The following is a 15,222-nucleotide window of genomic DNA, read 5'->3' as shown; positions in this document are numbered from 1 at the left end:
TACGTCATAGAGTCTATGGCTACACTACAGCTTAAGTCAACATAAGTATGTTGCTCAGGAGTGTGTATTAGTCATCCTGGAGCGACATAACTGACTTAAGTGCTGGTGTTGACAGTGCTATGTTGGTGGGAGAGCTTCTCTGCTTGCAGGGACTAGGGTAATTAAGCTGATGGGAGAGCTCTCTCCTGTTGGCTTAGAGTGGCAGCATCGGAGCAGCTGTGCTGCTGTAAATTCTCTATTGTAGCCATCGCTATAGGGTGGGGTTTAATTGTGATCTGAAGTTTGGGGTTGCATGTAGTTGTGAATCTTGTAAAACTTTATACACGTCCGCTCATTTCACAAGAAGAACAGGCATATGAACGTGTATATTTGTGATCAGAAAGTGAACGTGAGTCACATGTATCATAAGCCCTTAAGAATGGATTCAGTACACATTAAAAGAGAATTTTTACAGACAAAATTCACAACCTATTCCCCAAAACTGACATTCTTCATTCAAAATGTAATGTTACCTTATTGTGTATTTAAAAATATAACATGAAATGTTGTATCCTTCCCAAACAAAAGATAAGATTAATGAAAAATCAGTTATTAAACTGATGTTTTGCCTCTTATTAAAAATGAAGTTCTAATCTGAAAAAAGACATTAAAAATGGCACCTTTTTATTTCGTTTATCTGCTTTGTGTGTATATCTGAATCATATCAGCGTCTGTTCAGCCCAATACTTCATTTTCCTAATACACCAGGGCTTACTACTGTACAACATGCAAGAAAATTCTTACACACTGTAGTAAACCCGAATCCTACTCTGTAACCTGGACAGAAAAGAAAAAACACTCATGCAAATATACATTATGGCTATGGAAAGGCTAGAGAAGGATTTCTCAAGCAGGATATTCGTTTGATATAAAGACTTAGCTCATTTTATTAGTACTCGTTTGCCATCAGTACTTCATTCATTCATGTCTTTGCAGTTGTGAATAACAGAACCACCTCAAACTCATGTAGGTATAACCTTTGTACCTCACCATCTCATTCTGTAGTCTCTCTTTCTTATAACTATATCTACTATATACTTTCTACACATGTCTAGCTGAACTTACTGTTGGTGGTGATACCAAAAATGTAAGTGATAAGCCTGTTCTCACTGAAGAGCTTTAACCTCATAGGGAGCAAGATTGGAGCTCAAGCTTCATTTCCAAATCCCAGAATGTGCAGGCAGTACTGACAGTATATTGATCAAATCTGACATGGTATGGAGAGGATCTGCTAGGACCAGAATAGACATGGAATGCCATGATGTTAGTCATTTTTTCTTTATCACAACTGCTCTTAATGTGGCAATGCGAAGGTCTGAAACAACATTAAGTTTTCATTAAAGAATAAAAGTGAAAAAAATAAAATGTATAGACAGACAAAAGTCAAAAATGTGTCAATGAATAGTTGCCAAATTATTTTATTTATATTAGAACTCTAGATTAAATTAAACTCATGAAAAGGGATACTATATTGGAAGTTATTAGACTCCAGCTACCAAGAGAGGTTGTTGCAAGGAGCATCTATTAAAAGTCAAAATAATTACATGCTGATTTTTATAGTCAGCTTTTAGCATTTTGTATCAAATATAAAACAACAGCTTCCTTTTCACAGGTCATCTGTTTCTGGAACAGTGTTGGAATCCGAAGGCTGGATGAACACTATGGGAATATTCTCTGACGTCCATCCCTTAGGAGTCCTGTTGAAGGACCTCCTGGTAGAAAGAGGATTAGCGAGGATCATGAACCTGGGATCATTTAGCAGCAGTAGATTAAAATCTGGTACCTTGAATTTAACCAGCTTTGATGCTCTCTCAAAACCACCAAATGGAGTGGCAACTCTGTAAAGATGGTGGAGAAAAACAAAAGTGAAATGTGGTTTTAACAATACCCATTTTTCTTTTGCCTCAAGAGCCGAAAAAGAATAATCTGTTTTTTTATTTGATTTGGTACGACATTTTTTCAATACAGTAATATGATTCCTAGCTTTCTGAGATCTTTTGGAAAACTTTTGGAAAAGCTGTATGTTGATTATTTTTCTGGCAGATTCTCTTCAATGCCCCTCTTTTGTTCCTGTACAATTTTTCTTTACATACATGTTTATTCTCAGCCTTTCTCATTGTCATAGTTACCCAATATTTGGATGGAAAAATGATTGAACAATAAAGTTGTAACAAAGTGAGTGCCTGATGATTGATGATTTAGTCACTGAAGGTATTTTGCAAATGATACGTCTGCTATATGCTCCAGCCTCTTCCCCTCCTGTTTTGAGAGTCAGAACATATTGTCTTCTAGACATATTAAGGACCAGGTTCTACTGTCTTATGTGCACTACAGACCTCAAGAAGGTGAATTAAAACAGTAAGAGCCTGATTCTGATCTTACACTGCTATAAATCAGAGGTAAAGAAGTTGAAGTCAGTGGATTAACAATGTATGACCCTATTTACTCACAAGTGTTGTATTGATTTAACTAAATTGGTTTAGAAACTGGCTAATTAAATTGATGAAAAACAATGTTGCAATTGAAACCTTCTCTCAGAAGAAGACTTTGTGCCTCAAGAGCCCTTCCTGGGTTTCTTTTGGTAGAAGCTTGCAGAAACCGGGCTGAATCTAGCTCATTATCTGCTGCCAGTATTTTTAATGTTATATAAAGGTAAATGTTCCTGAGATGATTAGCTTGATAAATCAAAAGATAAGAAACACTTAGCAAGCATAGATGGTTAAATAAATTTGCAATATTTTAAAACAACAATATTTCCACATACAATTTGTGATTCTTTTGTACTTGCAGACTCCTGGGCTAAGAGTTTTCCCTTAGCTGTTCCAGAGCCAGGGCTGACTCCAGTGTTTTTGCCACCCCAGCGGCAAAAAAACCCAACCAAACAAAAAAAAGCCACAATCGGCTGCACTTTGGCAGCAGCTCTACTGCCGCCGCTTCATTCTTTGACAGCAATTCGATGTCATGTCCTTCCCTCAGAGAGGGACTGAGGGACCCACGGCCAAATTGCCACCAAAGAGCCAGACGTGCCGCCCCTTTCCGTTCGCCGCCGCAGGCACCTGCTTGCTGCACTGGTGCCTGGAGCTTGCCCTGTCCAGAACCCCATGTGTAAACAAACCTAACCAAATGGAAATAAATCGTACCAAATGTGGCCATAACTATTAGTCAATCAAATAGTTTTCCTGAAATATATCTAGATTATGGCCAGTAAAGAAGCAATTAAGATTTGTTAACTGGACCTTGATTCTTGGTTGCCACAAAACCACATAAGTAGTGGTACACCCAAGTGAATTCCAGCTGAAAACAGAGCTCTCAGTTGACCCACTTGGTTTTCTGGGTTTGATACACAGTAATGGATCCATTGGTCTAGAGTTCCTGGGGCTACTGGTCTTCCAGTGCAGATCAAAACAAATAACTGAACACCAGCAGAAAACAAACGAGAACAATTGAAGATTTTACTGGAATGTTAGCAGGTTATACATGGTAAAACAATACCCACTGCCAGGTAAGCAAACCCTAAGATTCCACAAAAAAATCAAAGGGAAGTATCTACTATAGACTAGACTACTCTATGAGGTACATAGAGATTGCTCACTGAAATTTTGCAATTAGGTACATAGAATTATAGAATCATAGAACTGGAAGGGACCTCGAGAGGTCATCTAGTCCAGCCCCCTGCACTCAAGGAAGGACTAAATATTATCTAAACCATTCCTGACAGGTTTGTCTAACCTGCTCTTAAAAATCTCCAATGATGGAGATTCCACAATCTCTCTAGGCAATTTATTCCAGTGCTTAACCACTCTGACAGGAAGTTTTTCCTAATGTCCAACCTAAACCTCCCTTTCTGCAATTTAAACCCATTGCTTCTTGTCCTATCCTCAGAGGTTAAGAAGAACAATTTTTCTTCTTCCTCCTTATAACAACCTTTTACTAACTTGAAAAGTGTTATCATGTCCTCTCTCAGTCTTCTCTTTTCCAGACTAACAAACCCAATTTTTTCAATCTTGCCTCACAGGTCATGTTTTCTAGACCTTTAATCATTTTTGTTGCTCTTCTCTGGACTTCTTCCAATTTGTCCACATCCTTACTGAAATGTAGTGCCCAGAACTGGACACAATACTCCAGTTAAGGCTTAATCAGCACGGAGTAGAGTGGAAGAATTACTTCTCGTGTCTTGCTTACAACACTCCTGCTAATACATCCCAGAAGGATGTTCACTTTTTTTGGAACAGCATTACACTGTTGACTCATATTTAGCTTGTGGTCCACTATGACCCCCAGATCCCTTTCCACAGTACTCCTTCCTAGGCAGTCATTTCCCATTTTATACTTGCGCAACTGATTGTTCCTTCCTTAAAGGAGTACTTTGCATTTGTCCATATTGAATTTCATCCTATTTACTTCAGACTATTTCTCCAGTTTGGCCTGTTCATTTTGAATTTTAATCCTCTCTTCCAAAGCACTTACAACCCCTCCCAGCTTGGTATCATCTGCAAACTTTATAAGTGTACTTTGTGTGCCATTATCTAAATAATTGATGAAGATATTGAACAGAACCGAATCCAGAACTGATCCCTGCAGAACCCCACTCGTTATGCCCTTCCAGCATGACTGTGAACCACTGATAATTAGTCTCTGGGAACAGTTTTCCAACCAGTTTTGCACCCACCTTATAGTAGCTCCATTGAGGTTGTATTTCCCTAATTTGTTTATGAGAGGGTCAAGTGAGACAGTATCAAAAGCTTTACTAAAGTCAAGATATATCACATCTATTGCTTTCCCCCTATCCACCACAAGGCTTGTTACCCTGTCAAAGAAAGTTATCAGGTTGGTTTAACATGAGTTGTTTCTGAGAAATCCATGCTGACTGTTACTTATCACCTTATTATCTTCTAGATGTTTGCAAATTGATTGCTTAATTATTTGCTCCATTATCTTTCAGGGTACAGAAGTTAAGCTGACTGGTCTGTAATTCCCTGAGTTGTCCTTATTTCCGTTTTTATAGATTGGCCCTATATTTGCCCTTTTCCAATCTTCTGGAATATCAGAAACTTGTAGGACTCTAATAGTGTAATTCTTTCATTCACCTTCCTTCTTCCATGTATCTCTCAAAGGAAATTAAATCCTCAATACTCTTGCATTGCAAGTTTGTCCTACAAAGCCACGTACTGCTAGAGATCACTAAAGATTCTATAGCATTTTTTTCCATAAGCATCCCTGGTGTTCTGTCCACATTCCAACTCAGGTTGGCAGAATGCAAATACTTATGTTTCCACTTGCAGTTTCAACTGGCTAAACTATTCTCAGAAATTATCAGAAGTTCTGATATTCTAGGATGCTTTTCATCAGGCCCTGGTGAACTGAACACATCTGATTTGTCTAAGTAATTTTTAACTTGTTCTTTCCCTATTTTAGCCTTTTCTGATTCTTTCTCGTTTTCACATCATCCCAAGAAGAGCCAACTCTGGTTTCAAAAATTGATCCTGGCAAGGCGGGAAATGCCTTGTGAAAGGTTCTGATCACACACACTTAATGGGAATGGAGGATGATTTTTGGATAAGGCTCCAAAATGACATCTTTTGATACATGAAGGACCAAATTTTGTAGCAGCAGCCACTCTTCACACACAGTGACTGTCTAAGCGAGCCTGGAAATTTTCTTCCAGGTTACACATGACAAATTCTATACTGTACCTTACTGATTAAAAATAATTACTTTATAAGCAGCACAGAGTGAGTGCAGTGACCTACATGTTATTGGAAAATAACGATCATTTTAATTGCTGCTCTAATTAAAATGTATATTCTCCTGGTACTGTTCAAGTAATCTTTAATGTTTGTAGATTTGTAAGTTAACAAAAGGATAATCAATGTTAATTTTGTGTTTGTGCTTTGATATTATTATTATAGTATTTTATATTATGAAATAATTGCTTCCCTTTATAATTCTGTCTATATGTAGAGCACATAGTTATAGATAACACGTTCAAATTTGTGTGTTTTATGAAAATTCACTAAATATCTTTTGAACTTACAAAAAATGAATAACTGCTATACTAAAGCTGGCCTCACTGGAGTATTCATTTACACATACCTGTGTGTTATGCAGAAATACATGATGATCTGCATGAAAGAGAGTGCAGTAATCAGCTAATAAATGTTAATTTGTCCTTCATGGCATCAGTACATTTTCCTGTGAGCAATAACTTGTATGATGACAAGGTGCTGTAATACCCTGCACTGTTTGGAAATTAAGCAAATAATCTGAGTTCTGATTCATTGTCTGTAACCCAAAACTAGTGCCTAAAAAATTCCAAATAGCCATTGCACAATATAGGAGAAAAAATGCTGGTCTCAGGCAGTGGCAGCAGGAAGTCTAGGGAGTGGTTTAATATTCAATTTGCATATTCCTAAAATGTTGATGCGTGATTTAAAAATATCATGGCACATACATGTATTTTTTTAGCCCCTGCTCTGTATGTGCGCATTATTTTTTTCATCATTTTTAAAATCATTATTAAATTGTCCCTATAAAGGAGAGAATTTTTATCTGAAATTTTTGAAGGTTAACAGATTGAGAGAGAAAGTTGTTAACTATGCTGGTTTAGCTGCTATAGTTATATAATAAAATAATAAAAAAAATTCTTCATTTGCCCAGAGTTCTTTAAAAATGTGAATAACATTTCCTAAACATTCTGCTTAGAGCTGTGCAGTGGAGACCTGCCCCGGACACACACTCTGGAGAAAATAGGAGTCAGGTGATGTCCCTTCACCCACCAGAATGCTTTGGGGAAAAACTACAGAGAGGACTGGAACCATGCAGAGACACCATTGGGTCAGACCCTCTGAAGAAGCAGCCGAAGCAGGAACCTTTGGACATTCTAAAGACTTTTCTACAGTTTCCACTGGACTTTTTATTGCATGTGCTGATTGGCTGTTTGTGCCAACCCTCTCCTTCCCTTCCCTCACAGTCTCTTCACCTCAGCTTCATTCCCTCTTCACTTCTGCTTCCAGTCCCTTTGCCCCTTCCCCTCCCCTCATTCTCTTCAATGTCTCCCCTCCCTTTACTTTACTTTTATTTTAACTGTTTCCCTCCTAATTAAACCCAGTGATAAAAAATGAATAAATCATGGCACTAATAGTATGTTTGCTGCTGTCTGCTTGTGTGTTATACACTCTGCCCCTGTCCTATGTCTGTCCTGTCTATTTAGACACGCTCTTTAGGAGACAGACTGCCTGCTAGACTGGGCTAAGACAGTGCCAGCCTCCTGCAGGTTGAGGGCACTCAACACTTGGCAGGAGCAGGGGTGGCTCTAGACATTTCGCCGCCCCAAGCACGGCGTCATGCCGCAGGGGGCGCTCTGCCACACGCCGGTCCCACGGCTCTGGTGGATCTCCCGCAGGTGTGCCTGCCGCGGGTCCACTGGTCCCACGGTTCCGGCGGACCTCCCGCAGGCGTGCCTGCGGAAGGTCCCCTGGTCTCGCAGCTTGGAGCCACGGGACCAACAGATCCTCTGCAGGCAAGCCGCTGAAGGCACCCTGCCTGCCGCCCTCCCGGCGACCGGCAGAGCGCCCCCCGCAGCATGCCACCCCATGCACGCGTTTCACGTGCTGGGGCCTGGAGCTGCCCCTGGGCAGGAGACACTTAGCATTTTGCAGGATCAGATCCAGGGTTTGTAAATCAGTAAAGCAAAGCACTAGCCAGATAGACTGGATTCCTTAGTGTTTTGGAAGCTATAGATTGGGAAGGGAGAGGCCTGAGCAAGGACTGATCTAGTTGGAGAGGAAGAACCAGCCAAACCTGCTTGTTGTCAGATGCAGGAATGCTGCAGTGCTTTATTTGTCACTTATAATTCTATTTTTGACATTTTTCTCCACTAGAAAGAGAGTGGAAAGAAGGGGTTAAGTTAATTTCCTATTGTAAACTAATTAGCAAAAATAATTCACACTGGCTTTTCCATACCGATTCTTGGATAGATTCTTCCAGGCTGACATTCTTACCTTTGTGCCAGTTAATTCTCCTTGTGTCCCCTGGGAGACTTATCTTTAAAAGAAAGCAAGTGGTTTTGCCATTTCCTACAGAATGTCCATTAGAGTAGGGCACCTCTAATTTTCACCAGGAGCTCCACAGGTTCCTTACCAGCAGAGTCTGCTCAAGGTATCCTCTGAGCCTATGTATTCTGGTCACCCTGACCATGCACTCTACTCCATACCACATATATTTTAGACTGCATTGGTTATCTATAACTCCTTAGCGGGGAGGCAACTTCAGCTTCTTACCAGTGCTGCCAGGCTCCTGTTGCGTAACCCAACCCTAGATCAGACCATTAGCTGTATTAATTCCTGAGATCTGATCCTGCTGGGAGTCAATTGTTAAACTCCCATTGACATGTGGTCAAGATTCGGCCCTGTATTGCAGGAAGGGGCAAACTATACATTTCCACACAAAAAGTTCTGAATCCTTTTCTAGCTTCCATACACTTCTAAAACAGTCCTGATTTAAAGTCATCTTTGTCTGAGTCTTATTTAACAAACCTAACTCATTTCTTCAGGAAAAACTCCTAGTGAAGTCCCATTGATTTCATTAGTAGTGGTGCTTGAGCAAGCACTTCTGAAAGGATCCTAAATTTGGTCTCTAAAATGAAAGAATGTCATTTTAACAAATATAGTTGAATGCACTAAGAACAATCTGAACACTATGTTTGGAGTTCCTTGCCAGGCATGCCATCAATCCCACTTCTTCTCTCCTTCTGCTGATTAATGGTGAATGTGCCTATGTGTTGCACTGTACTTGGAATTACCAAGTCCTGAAAGTGATTCTTCCTGGAGTGACACAGTGGGACTGGAAACCCTGACTGATACTAGCCAACACAGTGACGTCATTATGATATCACAGCTCATCTGTTCAATATTTTATCAATTGCATGTTTCCAGGATTGTAACTAAAGAAACCAATTAGCTAGACACTTTCTGCATTAATAGTGAGTAGAGGTCATAAATATAAAGGTACTGTACACATCAAACAGCCAATCTAGGCCTGGCATAGTTTGGTTCTTTCTTCCAGATGGGGCAGGGTATGTTTTTATTTAAAATATGAAGGATTACATCATTCTGCCTTGTATTTTGAATTTACCAGTTCCATTTTTAAAACTTTCTGGATCAAAATAAGACCAAAACCTGAATTTCAGTAGCAGGTTTCAATTTGTTATAACAGTTAGTAGGGATAATATTGACCCTGCCCATGCTCAAATGCACAAAAGAGAAATATCTACCCCCAAAAGATGCAATTACACCACATCATCCTCATGGAAAAACAAGACTGGTAGCAATGAGAAATGGGCAGAGGACAAAACCTAATCTCCCTGAGGAGGCTGAAAATCTACAGAAGACACCACTGGATATCAGCCAGACCTCAGATCACATGTGTATAGCAATTCTGCTTCAGTGCAGCCCCTGGTTCTTCCCTTTCCCAGCAATGGCAGCATGTGTCTGACTCAGTTGCTATCTATAAGTGTCTATCAGGTTTTCTGTAGTGCTAGTAACCATAGTAGCTAAAATGTGCTGCTATTGTTCCCATGGTGGCAGTTGTGGTCCCATGAGCTCTCCAGTCAGTATCTGTCATGTCATTTTTTCAGGGGAACATGGCACATTGTTTCCCAGCTCTTTCTCCAGATCAATAGCTACAACTGCTTATTCATCTGGTGATGCACATAATTGTTGCGAAGCAGATTTAGGGGAGGCTATGCAGTGCCAGGATGTGATAGCTGTATTTCCCCTCCTCACCCTCATAATTTAGGTGCACCTGCGTACCTCCATGCTCCTAAATGTAGATGCTGGTCTTGACAATTTCCTACAGATTTACATGCCCACTATCTCTCATTTTCTGTGGAAGTAGATTGCCACACAGCTGGGTTTGTTTGTTTGTTTTTATTTTTTTGGCCAGTTTCTTGGTTTGGCTTAGTCAGAGGGAGCTAAACAGGAGCCATCTAAAAAAAAAAGTTTGTGACTTTAATAAAAGAAGATATTGTGCACAATATGAATAAAAGTGGGACGCACAGTCTAGATGTTTTTTAAAGCTCCCAAAAATAGTTCCAAGTTCCAACCAATGTCAACATAACAAGAGGTTCCAATGAAAACCACAGTATGCCAGCTACTGTGTAAATAACTTCTCATTCAGCTCCCTCCTGGCTCCACACTCAGTACCTTGTTTTTGGTGCCTAGTTTTTATTTTTGTGACCCTATTTTGCAGATTTAAAACTGAAATCTCTTAGTTTAAGATATTACCAGAAATTGCAATGGCCTGTTAAACATAATGGAGGGTCTGATGCTTCAGGTGATTGACCAGCTCCTGTGAGGGCTGAATGTTCTCAGCTTCTCCAGGCTTTTAAGGGCAGCAGGTGAGAGTTGAGGGCACTCAGCTCTTTGCAGGATCAGACCCTAAAACACAAATCTGTTGATTGTGGATTGTAACATAAAGAAACAAAAATTGATGGTTCCTATTATAATGCTTATGAACCAAACTCTAACTAGACCTCTCCTTTGCACAGTGCTCACTTGGGGCCTGATCCAGTGCCCACTGAAGTCATTGGAAAGGTCTAATAAGCTTTGGATCATGCTCTTGCTGTGTCCTATTTATTCCATCGAGTCAGGTGCACTGGAACAATTTGTATAGTGGGGGTGTTGAAAGCCACTGAACCAAACTGTAAACCCTGTATATGACAGAAATCGCTTCAAGCCACGGGGTGCGGTAACCCCCCACCATCCCTAGTTCTAGCACCTATGCATCAAATTCCTCATTTCATTGGATATTGTGTTCTTCTCTTACTTTTCCTTCTTTATTTAATTATTCTTTAGATTTAGACTAATTGTGCTTTCCCCTTTAAAGTCTTTGCTGTGTGTGCATGCGCACATGAACCAGTTTCTTTCCATATACTTCTGTAAAAAAAAATTCCACTTCACATATGTATTTCTAATATCCTGTAAAATTTGTCTTCCTTCCTAAATTACCTGTTAAAGCTCCTGTAGTCAGGCAGCTCTGGCTTTGCTTCAGGCTTAAACAGTCTAGGGTATAAAGCCTCCAACAGCTCTGGGTCATTGCTGATGGCTTCTATCCAGGGGGACTGATAATATTTTGGCACGGAAGTAGTGTTGAACCTCTCAGGAGGAATTTCCTTTAGTGGTCCAGAATATCCTTCATGGAAATAAATGAAGGATAAATAATTATAATCAGGCATTGCATTTTATAGCACTTTTCACCCAAGTATATAGAGGGGCAATTACACATATTCATTAATACTCACTCCAGTCCTATGTAGTAAATAATTATTATATACCCATTTTATAGAAGGGTAAGCTGAATAACAGAGAGGGTTAAGTTACTTGTCCAAGACTACATAGAAGTAGGAAGCAAACATAGGGGATTTGTACCACTTTAGTTAAACCAGTGCAAAGGTTTAACTAAAGATGCTCTTATTTAGGTTTATTTTGCTTTATCTTAAACCTGTTTCTTGTTGATTTAAGCTGGTTTAAACCAAAGTACCAGTATCCACATAGCCTCTTGCACTGGCTTACCTAAATGAGTTTAAAATCAAACCTTTAGTTAAAATAATTCAATTCTGCCTGTAGACTAGTCTTTAGGTGCGCTTTTTAAAAGCACTAAAAGGAGTTAGGAGCACAAATCCAATTGCCTTGTAGTGGGACTTGTGCTCCTAATCCCTTAGGCATTTTTGAAAAAACATCCTATATCCCTGGTTCTCCATTGTCTTGCACCATGCAAACAAGTGAAGAATAAAACCCATTCTTAACCTCACCAGTGAGAGATAGAGTCTTACATCCTTACTCCTGTTGATCAGTACTTTACTACACAAGTAGTTCCATTGACTTTAGTGGGATTACTTCCATAACTAGGTGCTACACAACAGGTGTAAGGGTGGCAGAACCTAGCCCTTAGTATATACCGTAGTTGAGAGTATTAAAAACAGGAAGGGGTTGTCCTAAGATCTGAGCCAAAATTATTTGTTGGAAGAAGAGGGAAAATTATTCCTAACTTTTTACCTCACTAGGTCTCTAATTCTCTAAATTAACTGTATTGCTCCATTTCAGCACAAAAAACACTGTTCAGACAAATATTTTCCGCAGACAATGAGCTCAAAGATCACAGCTCAACTTTGGAAACAGAGATTGCACCGTTCACATTGTATTGGGCTTATGGATACACAGTGTACTAAAGCTCTTCGTACTTTTAGCAATCACTGATAGAGCGGCATTGATCCAGTTCACACTGGCTGGAAAAAGTCTACACAAAACATGCATGCACTGAATAATGTTGAACAAAGAATGACTTTGTAAAAACCTCTGCCTGCTTATGGATAATTGAGAACCAGGCAAAAGAACTATATTCACTGAACAAATTATTTGTCACCAATTATTTGGCCAGCTCTAATATTTAGGCTTTTATGTAGCTCAGGGCTTTAAATAAAGAAAATAGAATCCTTGCTACCAAGGTCTTTAAAATAGAAAAATATCTCTGCAGACAGAGAGACAAATTCTCCTCTCAGCTATTCCCACATAAAGGGCTCAGTCAGAACCTGCAGTGACTTCAGAGTCACATTTAGAAGCTGTAATAAAATTAGTGATGCTGAAGCTCAGATGGCTGAAAATTTTGGTGCAGATAAACAATTAAGATTGGTCGGATCAGATCAATGGGGTTATGCAGATTTAGGATCTGATGATCTGACCCTAGATGTTTATTCAAACTTATCAGATATACTTTGGCCTAAATATCTCCTGGGATTTCTAGTGTTTCATGGCATTAATTAGCTCATAGATATCATGAGAATAGCCTCTCTCAATGTATCTATGTATTGCCACTTGAGTGTGAAACTAGACAATAGAGGTATGTGAAGATTTTTATAAACCACACTGAAGCAAGTTAACTACTCTGATTTGCATTTCAGATGAAGATTCATATAAATTCCTTACAGTACTTCTGACCTCATTTGAATCAATTTGCTGATCCCTAATAAATATCCCATTTAATAATCATGTAAAAAAATGCTCTGCTGTTTTCTGTGCTGTGAAATAGCTGAGTACTCAGTACATGCACAAATTACAATAGTTTACCTGGTGCAATGTTTTCAGGATTTGGTGGGCTCCGTGGGTCAGGTGTATTAGGAGGGGTCATTGGTGCATGCTGTTGGCCAGCTTTGGCATTGCTAATTTCCATTTTAACACTCTGCATAGGTTCACTACGCTGCATTAGAATAGAAACAAATATCATTGACAGGATGTGCATATCAAGAGATGTTATGTCACTCTCTGAAGTAGGGAATTATTATCCTCATATTATAGATGGAAAACTGCGCAGGGGATACAGTAAGTGACTTGCCCAAGGTCACACAGGAAGTCTGTGTTGAGCTGAGAACTGAACCCATCACCTAGTCAAAGACCCTATCTACTAGATCAGGGTATCTCAGCATTTTCGTGTTGGTGACCCCTTATTCAAAGACAAAAATGTTTGTGAAACGCCCCACATGTACTATAAAAGTAAGAGCAAAAAATGTATTAATGATAACAATGATAAGCCTATATAATTTAGGTGTGTCTGTCTCTCAAGAAAAATTCAAGAGAATACTAGACCTTGAAGGGTAAGTGTGTATGGGGAGTGGGGGAGCAAGATTTTCTTTGTTTTTTTGCAATAAAAATTTCAATGCTTTAGGACCCCCACCCCCCTACTGTCTTTCATGACACTTCCCCTTCCCCACAGTTCACGACCCCACTGGATGAGAAATACTGCCCTAGACTGAACCTAGATCCTTCCTATTCTAGGATTCAAGCAATCTGGTGGGTTAATGTAAAAGCCATTGATTCTCTATAAATGCTTTTTGTATACCAATTGAAAACGCATCAGCCACACAAAAAGTCTATACACCTTTGTGGGATTGTTTTTTCTAGTTTCACAGTAGTCACACCAATCTTAGTGCAGGCCACTTCTTGGAGATTTTTGATAGGCTGGAGTTATCCCCACCTCTCATCAGGTCATTAGTTCTAAGGAAACATCCAAAGCCTTAATCATTGTTTCTTTAAATACAGAATCAGAGGCTTGTAAAAAAATAGGCAGTAACTTATTTTAGCAATGAGAGACAGTCTAAAAGGAATTTAAATATAGAGTGTGTTGGAGTAGGATTTCCTTAAGATAGAAAAAAACAAAGAAATACTTTTTTTAACGTGGAACAATGGAAATATTTTTGATCAGGTCAGTACATTTTAGAATGCTCTTAAGGTATATTGGAAAGATCATTTTAATCATAGCAGGCAAAAGCATCCACTCCAGCATAAGGTACAGAGTAGATCAAGGCCACACAAGTGCTGGCCAAATAGGTACTTAAGGGAGGTCAGTAGAAACTAAAAAGGAATCATTCTCTCCTTTTCCCAGGGTGTGTGTGAATATGAATGGCTCAGCTTGCTTTGTGGAGAATACCAATGAGGGAACAGAACAAGGAACTGACTGCAGAAATCCCATGTGAGTTATAGGGCTAGTATCAGACTTAACTTTGGCTGCACAGCTTCTATTACCTATTGCATAAGGAGTTAACATGCAGCTGCAGGGGAGGGAGCTGTCAGCAGCATATTTCCTCAGGAACTAGCCAATTAAATTGGTTTTATGGCTGCTTTGCATTACCAGAGCAGTGTAAATCAGTCAGAATCTATTGGTGAATCTGGCCCACAGGCTTTCAAAATCTCAGGCCCACATCCTCAGTGTAAATCATTCATTTCAATGGAGCCATGCTCAGATTTTTCAGCTTAAATAAATATTAAACCATAAGGTCAAAATGTTCAAACTTGGGTGCCTAAAAGTGGACACTTTAGGGTGAGATTTCTAAAAGTTCTCAGCTAACCGTTTAGATAACTTTGCTCTTTGATGTTAGTACGAACAGCTAGGCCAGTGCTGAGTGCCCTTGAAAATCCCACCCTATATCTACAATTAGGATTTAAATAAATGCCTGATTTTGAGGGGTGCTGAGCACTCAGTATCTTTGAAAATCAGCACTTCTGAACATCAGAACTTGGCCCTAGTCCTCATTTTAATTTTGACTGAGTGAATGAAAATCTGGAAGCTCCAGTCACCAGCTGTTTTCCTTCTACTCATCACAGAAAAATGGATATAAAATCTATCTTTTTCTCT

The 15,222-nt window shown here is 39.4% G+C and overlaps 1 protein-coding gene across 2 annotated transcripts in view; it reads right to left on the bottom strand.

Annotated features, from left to right (window-relative positions):
* Positions 1-1,433: 1,433 nt before the first annotated feature.
* MYOZ2 (myozenin 2) overlaps positions 1,434-15,222 on the bottom strand; it is a 28,050-nt gene continuing 14,261 nt past the window's right edge. For both annotated transcript variants that reach the window (XM_032762558.2, XM_032762560.2), the window contains 3 exons: positions 13,161-13,290; positions 11,046-11,229; positions 1,434-1,877 (listed from right to left, as the gene is read on the bottom strand). In XM_032762558.2, the coding sequence (XP_032618449.1) occupies positions 1,646-1,877; positions 11,046-11,229; positions 13,161-13,290 (546 nt within the window). In that variant the 3' untranslated portion in view covers positions 1,434-1,645. The remainder of the gene's footprint in view (positions 1,878-11,045; positions 11,230-13,160; positions 13,291-15,222) is intronic.

Source organism: Chelonoidis abingdonii, chromosome 5 (assembly GCF_003597395.2).
Source record: "Chelonoidis abingdonii isolate Lonesome George chromosome 5, CheloAbing_2.0, whole genome shotgun sequence".
Lineage (NCBI taxonomy): Eukaryota > Metazoa > Chordata > Testudines > Testudinidae > Chelonoidis > Chelonoidis abingdonii.
Note: the sequence above shows the minus strand (reverse complement) of the source record. Positions and strands in the feature narration are given on the sequence as shown.